The sequence below is a fragment of the Herpailurus yagouaroundi genome, unplaced genomic scaffold (genome assembly GCF_014898765.1).
Source record: "Herpailurus yagouaroundi ecotype Mexico unplaced genomic scaffold, PumYag 194, whole genome shotgun sequence".
Lineage (NCBI taxonomy): Eukaryota > Metazoa > Chordata > Mammalia > Carnivora > Felidae > Herpailurus > Herpailurus yagouaroundi.
In genome coordinates, this window is record NW_024412425.1 from 4,292,803 (window position 1) to 4,308,216 (window position 15,414).

The 15,414-nt window shown below is 56.0% G+C and overlaps 2 protein-coding genes across 6 annotated transcripts in view; one reads left to right on the forward strand and one right to left on the reverse strand.

Moving 5' to 3' along the window:
- Window positions 1-167: 167 nt before the first annotated feature.
- Window positions 168-10,144, reverse strand: GAPDHS (glyceraldehyde-3-phosphate dehydrogenase, spermatogenic). The gene is made up of 11 exons (XM_040446129.1): window positions 10,029-10,144; window positions 7,123-7,291; window positions 6,295-6,391; window positions 6,006-6,112; window positions 3,059-3,149; window positions 2,850-2,968; window positions 2,399-2,480; window positions 1,940-2,091; window positions 1,614-1,776; window positions 452-549; window positions 168-362 (listed from the first exon to the last, which is right to left on the reverse strand). The coding sequence occupies exons 1-11, from the start codon at window positions 10,093-10,095 to the stop codon at window positions 290-292; spliced, it is 1,218 nt and encodes a 405-aa protein (XP_040302063.1). The 5' UTR covers window positions 10,096-10,144; the 3' UTR covers window positions 168-289.
- Window positions 10,145-14,785: 4,641 nt separating this feature from the next.
- Window positions 14,786-15,414, forward strand: part of SBSN (suprabasin) — a 3,799-nt gene continuing 3,170 nt past the window's right edge. Inside the window, exons 1-2 of one of the 5 annotated variants that reach the window (XM_040446127.1) lie at window positions 14,786-15,178; window positions 15,341-15,414. The exon at window positions 15,341-15,414 is cut by the window's right edge and continues 689 nt beyond it. In XM_040446127.1, the coding sequence (XP_040302061.1) occupies window positions 14,838-15,178; window positions 15,341-15,414 (415 nt within the window). In that variant the 5' untranslated portion in view covers window positions 14,786-14,837. The other 4 variants (XM_040446128.1, XM_040446125.1, XM_040446126.1 and 1 more) reach the window with 4 other exon arrangements.

Below are 15,414 nucleotides of genomic sequence, written 5' to 3' on the forward strand. Positions count from 1 at the left end.
CGTCACGGCCCGCGCCGGGCGCCGGGAGCCTGCGCGGCCCCAGTGCGCCGGCGCGGAGCCAGGTGGGGCGGCGAGGTGTGGTCCCCCCGCGGGCACCGGCGGAGCGCGTTTGAGTGCGGGGCGCGCCGCGACCCCGCAGTGACCGGCGCAGAGACACGGGCGCGACAGTGAGCACTCTGCGTTTTTATTTCACAACTGGGCGCCTTCCTTCTTCGGGGAAGGCGGCAACGGGAGGTACGGGTTCCGGCCCCGGAGCCCAGGGGAACAGAAGAGGAGGGGTCGTCTTGCTTCACCCGTCTCGGCTGAACATGTAGAGGAGCAGGTCCACCACCCGGTGACTGTAGCCGTATTCGTTGTCGTACCTGGGGAGGGAGGAGGCGGGTCAGGGGATTCCTCTCAACCACTCCCGCTCTCCCCCCGCCCCCAATCTCTCGGACTCCTTCCCCCTCACCAGGAAATGAGCTTCACGAAGTTGTCGTTGAGCGCGATGCCGGCGTTGGCATCGAAGATGGACGAGTGGGTATTGCTCACAAAGTCCGTGGAGACAACCTGGGCGTTCGAATTTCAAGATAAAGTGTGGGTCGCCGAGCAAGGACCTCCAGGAGCCCAGGCTCCGACTCTTAGGCACGTTGGCCATCCATTCATTTGCAATATCTGGTGGAGCCCTGCTGTGTCCGGGTTCTGGGGACGGTATGAGGAAGGCATACTGGGGCTTTGCCTGCTGGGGGTGGCCAAAGGACTAAGAAGGCGAACACCCTCATGCTGCACCATAAACATGACTTCCTGGTAACGATGCAGGCACTCAGAGCGGGCCAGCACGCAGGCCCTCTCTGAGGGGAGGTGGTCAGGCTGGGTCTGGATGTCTAGGAGCATCTGGTCAACTCAGGCCCTCAGCAGTGCCTGAGGTGGAAGGAGCTACAACACAGAGGCCCTGAGGCCTTGGGCCTTGTGTGGTGTTAAGGCCACAGAGGAAGGTGTTCAGCAGTGGGGGGGATGTGATCCGATTTGCTTAAAACGAGATCCTGGTGGCTGTGTGAGAGTGGACCTATAGGAACTAAAGCACAGAGGCAGCACCAAAGGTGGGTGTACAGAGATGGCATGACGGGAGCAAAGGGATGGTGACATCCTTTCTTCACAGGGAGGCCACCCGGCCATGGCCTGTCCCAAGTAAGCGTTGAAAAATGGGAGCCATTGTCTTGTTCACTAAGCATGTATCGAGCACCTGCTGTGTGCCAGGCCCCGGGAAGATGGCTGGGGCCACGGAGGTGAAAAGATAGTCCCAAAGTCCCGGCTTTCTTGTGCACGTGCTAGCAGTGCCAATAGTGACTATGAAATGAAATTTCAGGTAAGGGAAAGGGCCAGAAATAGATTATCTTATTGAGGACAGAAATTGACGTAGAGACTTGGAAGTGACGGCAGACTATGTGGCCACCTGGAAGAAGAGCTATCCAGACCACAGGAATAGCAAGTGCAAAGGCCCTGAGGCAGGGACAGCAGACCTTCCCAGCCCTGCAGTCCCTCTCTTGATACATTGTGAGCAGCTCTTTGGCAAGTGGACAATCACATTTCCTCCTCAGAGGGCTTCTCCCAGGGTCCCCCTCCTCAGCCCCTACCTCATCCTCGGTGTAGGCAAGGATGCCAGCCATGGGCCCCTTGGCTGCTGCTTTTATGGCATCTTTGATGGCCTTGTATGAGGTAGGCTGGGCCAGGCGGCAGGTCAGGTCCACAACAGATACATCTGGGGTTGGCACCCGGAACGCCATTCCCGTCAGCTTCCTGGAGAATCCCACATTAGGGGTGGGAGTCAGAACCCAGGGACTTTTCTGTCCATCCCTCGTTGTCTCTGCTTTCCCCTCAGTGGACACCTCAAAGATTGGGGGCCAGTCCAGTCCTCCTGGGTGCACCCCCTGACCCTGGTTGTAACTTTCTGCCCTCATACCCGCTGAGGGATGGGATGACTTTGCCCACGGCCTTGGCAGCCCCTGTGGAGGCTGGGATGATGTTCTGGTGGGCACCCCGTCCATCTCTCCAGGCCTTCTTTGATGGCCCGTCCACTGTCTTCTGGGTGGCAGTGTAGGAATGAACTGTGGTCTTGGGAGAGGAAGAGGGCTGAGTTGTTGAGGCCTTCTCCTAAACTCCATGCCTCTTTTTCCCAGGCCTGAGGTTCTAACCCAGGTGTGGAGACTGGTGTGGCCACCACCAGAGACCACAGGAGGGCCACGTGCAGGCCAGGGTCCAGCCTTGTCTGCAAGTTGCACGGTGTTTAAGAGACTTTACCACCTGGCTCCTCCTCCCGAAACCAGTCTCTCCCTTTTACCACCACACACTAAGCAAGTCCTGGGAGGAAGGTGTAGAGTTTCCCTGCCATCCCTCCTGCTCCAGCCCCTCTCCAACTCACCATCAGCCCTTCCACGATCCCAAATCTCTCATGGATGACCTTGGCAAGGGGGGCCAGGCAGTTGGTGGTGCAGGATGCATTGCTGAAACGGCCCAGGTGTGCAAGGGCACCGTGAGGTGAGGCCCAGAGCCAGCACTACCCCCCTCACCTCTCAGTTTATGCACACAGGCCTGGTTTTGTGAAAGTCAGGATGGGGATGAGAGAGATCACTGGGGGTGCCTTCAGGCTGAAGGAGGCACCACAAGTGTGGCCGGAGAAGCTCCCCAAGCATGTTCCCCAGGAGCCGTGCCGTTCTAACAGTCTCAGGGTAATGTTAATGTGATGGTTGTTAAGGCTTTGGGAAGGGAGATGTGAAAGCACCAGGGGGCTATTGGGAGTAGGGGTGAAGAGGGTGAGGCTGGCACGTCCTCTGGGTGCCACCCACACGCTTCAGAATGTTGCTGCCCGTTACCTGACAATTTTCATGGAGTCAGGGTTATAGTTCGTCTCGTTTACCCCCATGACAAACATGGGCGCGTCCGGTGACGGTGCGCAGATTACCACACGCGTGGCACCTGCCTCAATGTGGTTCTAGAGAAGGAGCACAGATGTCAGGAGGTGCTTCAAATGTCACCCCCCCCCACCCACCCAGCCAGCCCCAGGCACCTGTCCCCCACTTACCGAAGTTTCCTCTAACGACAGGTACACACCCGTGGACTCCACCACGAAGGGGCTCCCAACAGACTTCCAGGGGATATCTCTGGGCTGCTTGCTGTGGAGGGTGGCAGCGCTGGAGTCAGTCTTTTGCTGCATGGCCTTGCCTTCACAGTCATGGCCTGCACTGTTCAAAAGGCTGACCAGACACCTTCCTGCCTGGCCTGCAACTGTCTTTTTCCCCCACCCCATACCTAGCTGTCCCAGTGGATTTGATCCTGCTGGTTTTGCCTTTCATCACTAACCCCGCCTCGAGGGCCTCTTTTCTTGACTCCACCCCGCCTGCTATGCCTCGGTCCAAGCTGCCACCTTCCTGACTTAAGCCTCAACGCCCCCAGGGGGGCCATCCCTGACTGCTCCCAGCCAGGTCAGGTCCATTCTACATATGCTGCCCAAAATGTGGGCCCCGGCAGGGTGAGGCCTGCCCCGCCGCTTCCGGTCCCCAGCCCTGACAACCTCCCCACAGCCCTCCTAGTCCCTTGTCCTCCACCGAGAGCCCGGTGCGAGAGGCTGGGCAAGTCTCTAAAGACACTCTCCATCCCTGAGAACGGATCCCAGGGGAGAACTGAAGCCTGAGGTGGCCCTGGGGCCTGCAGTGACTAGTGGTTTACATTAGAAAGTAGAGGAGATTCTGTTTGCTGTTTGAGAAGCTCACATTTCCACTTGATAGCCAATGTTTGTATTTGAAACATCAGACACCTAGTGTTTGCTGTCTTCTACTTGGCTTTAGCCAAGCAGCGATAAGTGAATAAACCGTATACTGGTTTTTTCTCTTCACGGGGTTTATCACAACAGTGATATTTTCTTCTGCGGTTATTTGTCAGCATCTGTTTTGTCTTCTAGACCACTCTGTGCCACTGAGCCTGCACCCTGTAGAGGGTTTCAGTGTTGGTGGGGGTTTTTTTGTTAACCAATATACACGCCTGCCGCATACCCATGTTCTGAATGCCCTACCTTATTGAACTCCTTTAACCCTGGCGACCTGAGGAGTAGGCACTGTTACTGGCATTTTTCAGAGGAGCCTGCACCTGGGCAGAGGGGAGGAGAGTAGCAGGCAGAGCCGGCTGAGAGGGCAGGCGGGCTGGCCCTGGATGCACTGTGAGAATGGAACAAGCGAACGAACAAGCTGCTTCCCATCTCCCTGGACCGCCACACATGGTTCTCTCCGGCCATCTGTTCTGTCAGGGTGCGCTTTTCATCATCTGGCCCAACTAGTTCTTCTCTGCTGCCCCCTTTTTCCTGCCTTCCAAGTTGCGGTGGAGAGGGGAGCACTTCATATTCCTCTGCCGTTGCTGAATTGGCATCTCAGGAGACTCCAGCTCCTTTTCTAGGCTGTCACTGGCCCTGCCCTCCTGCCCAGAGGGCTGTTTGGAGGATTCCATTCATTCTTCAAGGAAGTAGAGTCTACCCAGGGCTAGGGCCTGCGTCTGCGGTGCCAAAGCCGTAATGGCGACACAAAGCAAGAGGGCCCTCCCTGCGAGATGACTGTGGCTTTGTGGGGAAACACCCTTCCCAGTGTCCCCCCACACCTGTTAACTTCGGTCGTACTCCCCACTACTGCTGTGGTGGGTATGATCATCATCCCCAGCAGATACCGTAGGAAACAGGCTAGGACATTTCAGTCTCTTGCCCAAGGTCACCCAGCTAGGAAGGGGTGAAGCGAGGGTAAAACACACAAACCACATGGCTAGTGCCGAGTGCCCGAAGAACATCCACAGTGCAGTGACAAAAGCGGGCGGACAGGGAAGAGCTGCTGGGGTCACCAAGGCAGGCAGCACCTGAGTGCTGGGCGCACACCGAGGGGACAGATGGGATGGGGAAGGCAGGGAGAGTGCCCCAGGTGGCAGGAGCGCCAGGCTGAGCAAGGAAAGGACACGGGATGTCTGAGCAGTGACTGCTGTGCCGGAATTGTGTTAGGGGTTAAGATTCCAAACTTGGCTCAGGCAGCTTATATACTCAGGGGCTCTCCAGTCCCGCCCCCACCCACCGTCCTGCTCATCCTGCTCGCACCCAGCCCTGAGTGCCTCGTCACCAGCCCTCCTGCCCCCAGGCCTCCTGCCCTGCGCGCATAGACACCGAGGTGCTGGGAGTGGCTGCGGCTGTCTCAAGCGGCAGCAGGGCCAGTTGTGGCTGCTAATTTACATTAGAAAGATAAAGAACAGTTACGGTTTCCCCTTTTATAAATTTTTAAATTTTTTGTTATCTTGAAAGTGTTTATATTTGAAAGCATATTAAGTATCTAACATTACTGCTTTTGATTTACAGATTCTAAACATATCTTTCAGTGGCAGGAAGGGTACTGATGTCAGTGTGAACCACGTGAAACGGGTACTAAGGAGTCAGCATTGCCCAGGTGTAAGAGGGTCCCAAGAGGTGGATGGCCGGCTTGGCTGGGATGACATGGAAAGGCAGGGGGGAGCTAAGAGTCCTGGGGGCCCCATCAGGAGCTGGGATTTTATTCATGGGGGAATGGGAAGCCATTGGAAGATTTAAGTAGGGGAGTCACCGCGTCCAGGTGATGTTTTTAAAAGGCCTCTGTGGCTGCTCTGTAGGAACCAAGTGGAAGCGGTTGGCTAGGTGGTGATGCCATTTCCTGGGAAGGGAGATGAGTAGGTTTGGGGGTTGAAGGAGAATCAGAAGTTGAGTGTTAAACATCGAGTTGCTCTGCCTGTGAGAAAACATGTAAATGTGTGCTAAATAAAAAGAGTGGGTCAGCTTTCTAGACTAGTGTTTTTACACCATTTTAGGGGCCAGCGACTTCTCAGACCCCTCGAGCCCAGTACCCAGAGGCACGTGCACACACAATTTGGGGGGGGGGTTCCGGGCCCCACACAAGGGGCTGGACTCTCATCTGGTCATCTCTACAGCTCCTGTGTTAATCTGCTGCAGGCATGCATCACACAGCTTCCCTTACCACTGGAAGACGTTGATCTCCTGGTTGTCTACGACCAGCTGTCCGTTCCTGAATTCCACGTTCCCCTTGTACTGGCCATGGGTGGAGTCATATTTAAACATGTACACCTGTGGGAGACAGGATGGCTCCCAGTCTTGAGTGTCAAGGGTGGAGGAGCTGGCAGCCCAAGGGTGTCCCCACCCCGGTGAAGGAGCCACACGGCATCTGGGAGCCTTCCATGGAGCTCTCCCGAGCCCCCTCCCCACTCCAGTCCCACCTTTCCCAGGTCTACCGTCGGCCTGCTGCTCACCATATATTCTGGGTCAATGAATGGATCATTCACTGCCACCACCTTAACACCCTTCTCCATGCAGGCGCGTAGCACCAGGCGGCCGATGCGTCCAAATCTGTCCAGGGACAAGGGTTGTGGGGGTTGTCCTCAGAATCCTCGCCAGCAGGCAGAGGAGGGGACGGGAGAAAAGGGGATAACAGGAGGTGCACTCTAGGGTACTGGGTGGGACTCAGTCTGGGGAGAGAAGGCAAAGTGCGGCCACTGTCATCTCTTGCCCAGATGTCCTCTTCAGCCTCTTCACTGCTTCTGCTATCCATTCAGCCCATCCCCCATCCCTAATCTTGTAGCTGGATGGATCTTATAGAGCTTAGGTCAAATTATGTCTCATGGCTGGAAAACCTCCATGGCTCTTAATCAGTAAAACCAAATCTGGACTGCTTACCATGGCCTGCCAGGCCCCTACCAGCTTTCCCCTGCTCCCTCCCTCCTTTTCTCCCTTGCTTGCTCCCCACCCAGTGCCAGTGTGCTTCACGCACTGACTTCCTGCTTGTTAGCCCACTGAGCTGCCCCAACCTCAGAACTGGCTACCACTACTCTCTCCAGCCTTACTGTACCCAACTTCCATGCTGTTCATGTCATGCGTCACTGAACTGTCGTGTTCCTGATTCCCACCAGAATGTGAGCCCTCTCAGGGTGCACCCCTGTACCTTCTCCCTGTATTTCTTCAGCCAGGATGGGCAGAATGAGAGCACTGATGGTGAGAAATGGGGAGATGCCTCAGGCAGCAACCAGAGGAAAGGCTGGGCCCTAAGCCTTCAGGAGCGGCTAGGGCCAGGCCTGACTCACCCATTGATGCCCACGGTCAGCTTCCGAACCACAGGGACCTTCTTAGGGGCAGGAGGCGGGGCTTCCTCCTTGACTGGCTCAGGTTTAGGCTCTGGCTCAGGCCGGGGCTCGGGCTGTGGCCCTGGCTCTGCCTCAACCTTGGGCTCAGGCGGGGGTGGTGCTCTGGTCACTGTTGAGGAGAGTGGGGACAATGAGCTGCGCCACCATAGTGGGAGAGAATGAACCCTTTTTGCCACCCAGAACCTGTTGCTGGTTCCAGGCCCCTAGAGGCCAACCACCTAGCCCACTGTTTCCCCAACCCACCTGATCCACAGAATGATCACGGGGTAGGCTTGCTTAAAATACCAATGCCTGGGGACGCCTGGGTGGCTCAGTTGGTTAAGTGTCAGACGCCTTGGTTTTCAGCTCAGGTCATGATCTCATGGTTTGTAGTTTGAGCTCTGTGTTGCTGTCAGCGCAGAGCCTGCTTGGAAATCTCTCCCTCTCTCTTTCTGCCTCTCCCTTGCTTGTTCACATGCTCTCTCTCTCTCTCTCTCTCTCTGAAGATAAACTTAAAAAAAAAAAAAAGATACGCATGCCAGGGCCTCTCCCCTAGAGATTCTAACTCATTATGCATGTATTTTTAACAATCACTCGGGAGTGATACTGTCTATGCCTCAGTTTCCTCCTCTGTAAAATGAAAATAATAGTACACTCTCAGAGAGTCACTGTGATTAAATGAGATGATATATGTGATGCTTATGATGGAGTCTAGGAGACAGTCCACATACATTAATATTTCAAAGATTATTTCCCAAACTTGTCTGATAATTGTGCCAACCCCGTGGTCCCCTAAGAATCCCACGGTCGACCTCTTCCTAGGGAAATCTGATTCAATAGGTCTACACTGAAGCCAAGGACTCCTGATTCTAAAAGCACTCCAGGTGATTCTTATGCTCAGAGTAGTAGGAAATACAGGTGTATCAAAACACGAAACGAATGGAAACCCACTCCAGCTTCCACCTCTCCAAACGTACACGCTCCCACTCCCATACGGCATTTGAAAACCCCTGTGTTTGGGGGCGTGCTCGCTGGGCTACAGATAAGGGCTTGAGGAGAGGAGGGGAGACGTAGAGGCCGCAGTCAGGGGGCCTGGCCGGCAGAGGGTTTCTAGCTGGGAATCAGGCCTGAATGTCAGCCCCTGCTCAGCCACCTGCGTGGCCTTGAGCAAGTGAATGAGCTCTCTGGCCTGTTTCCTGGTGTGGCATCTGCACCTTCTACCTGGGGGCTGCTGTGAAGACTCAGATCTCCAGGCCCAGTAGGTGCTGACCTCAGCAGAGGGAAGAGGTTGCTACCAAGAGTACTTGTGAGGAAAGGAAGAGAGAAGAGGTTGGAGAGGCCCTGGAGGAGGAAGGTGGGTGTTGCTCTTGGCGCCAGAATCAAAGGCACCTGGGAGGTGGTGGGGCTAGGAGCCCTGGGCCAGCTGGCCTGTGGGTCTCCCCGACCTCTACCGGCTGCCGCAGTCCATGTGGTCTGAGTCTGGACTGTGGGTCTCCAGGGGCAATACCAGTTCATGAAGGTTTTAAGAGTTTCTTGATTGGTGGCAGTGACCCTGTGGCTTTGGTGACCTAGGATGTTTGCATTCCTGGGGGTTCTGCTTCCGCTATCACGAAAGAGGGAGATTCGTTCATCTGGGCTAAGAGTGGGAATCTGAGACCACTCGGCGGCCTTTCGGGAGAAAACTCGGGTGGCTCTCCTCTCCCACCTGCCCCCAGGCTTTCTCTCTCCTCCCCTCCACTCCAGGGGTGGGGTGCGTGGGCTGGAGGGAAGCTCCTGCACTAGGAAGGAAGAGCCTGAAGGAGCTTCAGTGATGAAGCATCACCTGGTAGGTGAAACAAAGGCAACAGGCGCGTGCTCTCCTAATTAAGATGACGCTCCCATTTCCTGGGTGCTGCCATGGGCTAGGTGCCGTGCTGAGCTCTCGCGGCCACCTGCTCGCTGAATGCTGTGAGGCAGGAGCGATAAATCCGCCTCACAGAGGGGAAACCGAGGCCCGAGGTCACGGGGCGAGCGCTGAGCAGGCGGGAGGTCCGCAGCGGGCAGCAGCGGATCTGCCCCGCGCAGCTCCTCGGGGGTCCCTCCCACCGCCTCCGGCCCTGGCACCCCGGCCGCGGTCAGTACGGAGGCAGCGGAAGCAGCCGGGGGAATGCCGGTTGCCCTGTGGCAAGACCTGGGTTCATCCGGCTGGAGTGTGGGTGCACCTATGGTTGGGTGCGGTAGGGCTGGCTGCCCGATGGCTCGGAGCAGGGGACTGGGAGTCCCAGCGCTACTATTCTGGTGCTGAGAGACCGAGGGAGGTGGCTCGCGCTCTTCCCTGCCGCTCTGAGTGGGGTCAATAAACACCCTGGTCTCACCGGGTGTTTGTGAGCTTCCAATGAGCGCACGCCTGTAACGTGCTTGGCGCGGCTCTCGCTGTGCACAGGCCGAGGAGGACAAAGCCCACCAACCCCCAAGCGGCCTTTCCGCGCTGGGCGATAAGAGCGTCCCTCCTACGTGAAACCCAGCTGGCAGAGGTTCTTCAGCCACCTGCGGCGGTTCTCAGAAATGCGCCCTCGTAGACGCGGCTCCGCCCCTGTCCCGGCCCCTGCTCCCACCGCGCGCTGGCGGCGCCACGGCCGATGGGGGCCGCTATCTGGCCCGCCGCCATCGCTATAGAAACCACTCGGCCAGCAGCGCAGGGGGTAGGGACGGAGGGAAGCGGCTCCGCCGTGGCAGAGTCGCGGGCCAGCGGCGCCGCACCCCGCCTCCTGCCCCCTCCCTCGTGGACACTGGGCGGCGGGCACGCGCGCCGCAGGGGGCTCGGGGCTGCGGGGGCTCCGGCCAGCCCTTTCTCCCGTTCCCCGGGGTCGCCCCGCTGCCTCCCTCACCCGGGCACGGCTGTCGCAGTAGCTGGACAACGGTGACGTTGGTGAGGACGATGTCGCGTTTCGACATGGCCTAAGGTTTCATTGCCTGGTCGCTCCGGGAGCTGCCGGGACGTTACTGCGGTGCGGGGCGCCCAAGCTAGTGGGGTGCCCAAGCTAGTGGGGTCGGAGCGTCTCGCCGTGACGTCACAGTGCCCTGTGACGTCACAGAGGAGGCGGTGCGAAGCGTGTGACGTCCGCGCGCGTGCACCGCAGCCCCCAGGCCGCCCGCCACTGACGTCTAGAATAGAATCCAACTTTTTACACTGGTCCCCAAAGCCCTGGTCTCTCTCTCTCTCTCTCTCCCTGGGCACACTGGCTGTGTGCTGCTCCTTGGCCCTCCTCTGGTTAGTTAGCTGCCTAGCTGCGGTTTGTTTGTTTTTGCTTGGAAAGCCGTGTCCTTGCTCGGCTGCCTCTTGGTTTCCCTCCGGCGCCACCCTTTAAGAGAGGCCCTCCTGACTCCCATCTGAAGTTCTGTCCTGCCTCAATCACTACCGACCATCGCCCTCACCCCCTCAACCCGCCTATCTCCCAGGAAGCTTTGTCCGACTTCGCTCCCTGAGTTAGATGTTCCAGTGCGCAAAACTCCATCGTTATACTCCCTACATTTTAATTTTTCTCACAGCAAATGTCTCTCCCTAAAAATCATCTTGTTTATTCGTTTTCTTGCCGGGTGTCTCTGCCCCCTAGACTCTTGGAGGGCAGAATGCTTGTCTACCTTCACTTTTCTATCCCACTGACTAGAGGAAGGTTTGGCACGTACAGTGCTCACTCAATAAATACCAGAGTGAATACAGAAATATTGCATCCTCACATTTCTTCTGACTCCCAATCTTAAATTTAAGTGACCTCCAAGTCAGATCCTCTCACAGCATCCCATTCTTCTTGTGGCTTTTCACATAGTTTGTCATGATCTAGTTATTAATTTATTTGCTCAATGTATCCCCTGTCGTTCACCATGGGGCCTCTGCCACCTAAAACTGTGCCAGGGCAAAGCAGCTTCTGGGACAGATGGACAGATGGCTCCTTTCCTCTAAAGCACTGGGGGTGGGGGCTTGCTTGCACATCTGTGACTCACAGGCAAGGGCCTTCACCTGCAGGGCTAGCTGACACACAGCTGTGACCAAGATTTAGGGAGTGTGGGGGTTTGGGTCAAGAGGGAGTCACCATCTCAGAGAGAGGTGTGGAAGCCAGAAGCGGCAGGATGATGCCATAACCTCTTCCTTCCCCAAGGCTTCGTGGGAACTCCGTTTGCCAAGCACCTGCCATGGGACAGGGTGAAGGTGAGCTCTCCTGTTTGGATGCTTCAGGGAAGGGGAACTGAAGATAAATTGGGTGTACAGATGGGGAAATTTCAATGACTCAAGACCAAACTACAGGTATTAATGAAAAGGGGGACAAACTTAACATGTATGATGGGGGCTGTGGAAGATCACCCAAATGAAACCAGGACTGAAGAGGGGCCAGTTTTGTACAACTTTACAATGACAGATGTGGAAAGCTAGATGCAATTAAAATTTTTCTTAGAAAATATAAAGGGGTGGGGCACCTAGGTGGCTCAGTCTGTTGAATGACCGACTTCAGGTCAGGATCTCATGGTTCACAAGTTTGAGCCCTGCGTGGGGCTCTGTGCTGACAGCTCAGAGCCTGGAGCCTGCTTCGGATTCTGTGTCGTCTTCTGTCTCTGCCTCTTCCCTGGTGCGCTCTCTCTCTCTCTCTCTCTCTCTCTCTCTCTCTCTCTCTCTCAAATATAAACATTAAGAAAATATAAAGGATCAACAGTGGTGTAAAAAGAAATGACAAATCTGAGCCGGCCAATAACAAAAGAAGAAACAGAGTTAAGATTTATCCTCCCAAAGGCTGACCCAGATCCAGATGACTTTATGGGCAAGATCTGCTAAAGCAGAGGTTCCTCGGTGGCTCAGTCGGTTAGGTGTCAGATTTTGGCTCAGGTCATGATCTCGTGGTTTGTGAGTTCGAGCCCTATTTCGGGCTCTGTGCTGACAGCTCAGAGCCTGGAGCCTGCTTCAGATTCTGTGTCTCCCTCTCTCGCTCTCTGCCCCTCCCCCCACTCACACTGTTTCTCTCTCTTTCTCTCTCTCTCTCAAAAATAAACGTTAAAAAGAATAAGAATAATTAAAAAAAGATCTGCCAAAGCCTCAGGAACAAGTGTTCGCCAGCCCATAGGAATGGTTGCAGATCCTAACCAGAGCGGGAAGGCCCTGGGCAGGGCATGTGCTCTCTGAGGCCGTGTGTGTGCTCCCACCGCTCCCTCCCGGGGACCGTTTGCTGTGACGCTGGGCCACAGAAACCTCTTTGACTTGCTTTAGAGAAGCAACAGGGCCACATGACCAAAGCCAACAGAGGACGGCAAAGGAAGGACGACTCCAGGCCAGTCTCTTATGGCGCCAGATGCCAAAGTCCTGAATCAAGTAGTGGCAAATGGGAACGGGACTGAGAAGCACTGGGGCTGCCGGGAGATGGTGGGATGGGCAGAGAGAGGGGTGGAAGGATACGATGGAGTGCATTTCAAAAGGAGAAACCCCACCTCTCAATCTCAGGGCGGATTAGGATTCTGAAGTTCACCACCCGCCCCTCCCCACCCTGCAATCTCCTGGCACGGGAAACTCCCTCATTTAGGCACCGGACAAGGGCAGAAGAGCCACACCTGAGGTTGCCCAGGGATTTGGCTTTGTCCCTGGAGCGTGAAACTGGGAGACAGATTTAATGAGTTCAAGCTTGGAGACGTGGCACGGTTTGTCGCCCTCTACAGGAGTGCCTAGAAATGGCAGAAGCCCCTGGGTCTCTGGGCCTGGGCGTCAGGACCCCGGGTGGCACCATGGGTCCTCCGAGGGGGGTGGGCCTTTGAACGGAGCTGACAACACGTGCAGATTCTCACCACACCTGGGCACCCACGCACATAACTCTGCCACCCCCGCTCACTCACACCCTGTACATTCCTTCCCGTGAGCCTTCCCACCGGGAATCCCACCTCCACCCCCTCTCTGTCTCTCCCTTTGGCATCAAAACCCAAATCTCTTTCACCCCTACACCCAACTTACCCACACACTGGCTCTCATTCTCCTGGTCTCCGCCTGCCTCTAAACTAGCCCCAGATAACGATGCTGCCACAGACCGACCAGCCACCACCTGCCCTTCCTTCTGGTGACCTTTGTCATGCCCAGGCTAGACTCCCGGGCTGTTCCCCTCCAACCCCTGCCACCATGTGAACGCTTGGGGCTTTAGGCTGGGACCGAGGAGGCCCCAGGGGGAGGAGGGAAGGAAGGATGAGCCCCTGGCCGCCAGCCCGGGTTCTGGCTGACACTCTCTTGCTGCCCCCGGTCTTCGGCCCCTCCCCGTGGCTGCCTCAACCGGCTTTTCAGGAGACACTGCGTCCTGTCCCAACGCATGGCAATCAGTCCTCTGCCCTTGCCCAAGGCCTAGGAAGCAGGAGCCAAGGTTCTGTTATGAGAATGTGTCCTGGCTCCAAAATCTGTAACCCTCCCCAAGGGGCCCTATGCTGCTCTGGGGACCCAGGCACCCCTCTCTCCAGCGCCCTCTGAGACTCAGGCTCCCTTAGCAAGCATACTATGTGTACTTACATCACATACTTTTGGGGAGTGCTTCTTTTAATCCATCCACTTGTTTAGCCTGGAAATATTAACTGAACCCCAGGCAATGTTCTAAAAATTGAGGATGTAGCAGTGACCAACACAAAAGCCCTGTCCTCTGGAAGTTTACAATCTGATAGGTGATGTAGACAATATAAAGGATAATTTTGGGTCATGGTAAATACTTATAAAAATAAAAACAAAAGGATGATATCATCCAATATAACTGAGAGACAGCCAGAACCCGGGCTGGCGGCCAGGGGCTCATCCTTCCTTCCCTCCTCCCCCTGGGGCCTCCTCGGTCCCAGCCTAAAGCCCCAAGCGTTCACATGGTGGCAGGGGTTGGAGGGGAACAGCCGGGAGTCTAGCCTGGGCATGACAAAGGTCACCAGAAGGAAGGGCAGGTGGTGGCTGGTCGGTCTGTGGGAAGGTTCTTGTTTTGTTTCATTTTTTGTTTTTAGAAGGCCACATTTGAGTCAAGAGCAGAATAAGGAAGAATCCACCATGTGAAGATCTGAGTCGTGCGTTGCAGACAGGGAAGACGGCAAGTGCAAAGGCCATGGAGGCAGGAATAAACCTGGTGTGTCTGAGGACCAGGGAGAAGACCCATGGGGCTGGGACGCGGTAAGTGTAGGTCAGGGGGCATCTACTGGAACAGTAAGAGCAAGGTCTCATGACTCCTTCAACTCCCTAAGAGTGCTCTCCTTCCCTTGACTGCACCTCCCATCGCCCCAGACTCTCACTACTGGGGAAACTGGATCCTTCCGTCCCCCAAGAGGAGTGAAGAGCCAGGCCTGGGTCGTGAGGATGGGGGTGCTGGAAGGTGGGGTTGGGAGAGAGGAGACCTGGACAGTGGGGGAGGAATGAAAAGAGGGGGTGGTTGGAAGGGAGGCCATCTGGGCTTTGGGGTGGAGGGCCTGAAATGGGCAAGAGGCGAAGATGCCACGTGAGTGTTCTCCATTCATGACTCACCCTCTCTTCCTCCTCCTCTTCATTGCTCAACTCAAAGCTCTCTGGGAAATACCTCCCTGACTGGGGACCAAGTCAGTGCCTCACAGGGTAATTGAGTCATGAGGGGTGGAGAAGAGGGAGGGAGGTAGAGGATAAATAGCAGCTTTGCTTCTCTGGCTCCTCTCTGCATCCTCCCCACCCTGCCAACAACATGCACCTTGCCAGTTTGCTCAGCTCCTGCTCCCTCCTACTGCTCTGGGGGGCCCTTCCTGGATGGGCGGCCAATGATGACCCCATTGAGAAGGTCATTGAAGGAATCAACCGAGGGCTGAGCAATGCAGAGAGAGAGGTGGGCAAGGCCCTGGAAGGCATCAATAATGGAATCACTCATGCTGGAAGGGAAGTGGAGAAAGTTTTTAATGGACTTAGCCACATGGGGAGCCAGGCTGGCAAAGAGCTGGACAAGGGCGTCCAGGGGCTCAACAACGGCTTGGACAAGGTAGCCCATGGGATCAACAATGGCATCGGACAAGCAGGAAAGGAAGCAGAGAAGTTTGTCCATGGGGTCAACAACGCTGCTGGACAGGTTGGGAAGGAGGCAGACAAAGTGATTCAGGGGGTCCATCATGGGGTCAACCAGGCGGGAAGCGAGGCAGGGAGGTTTGGCCAGGGGGCCCACCATACTGCTGGGCAGGCTGGGAATGAGGCGGGGAGGTTTGGCCAGGGGGTCCATCATGGGGTTAACCAGGCTGGGAAGGAGGCAGAGAAGTTTGGTCAGGGGATCCATC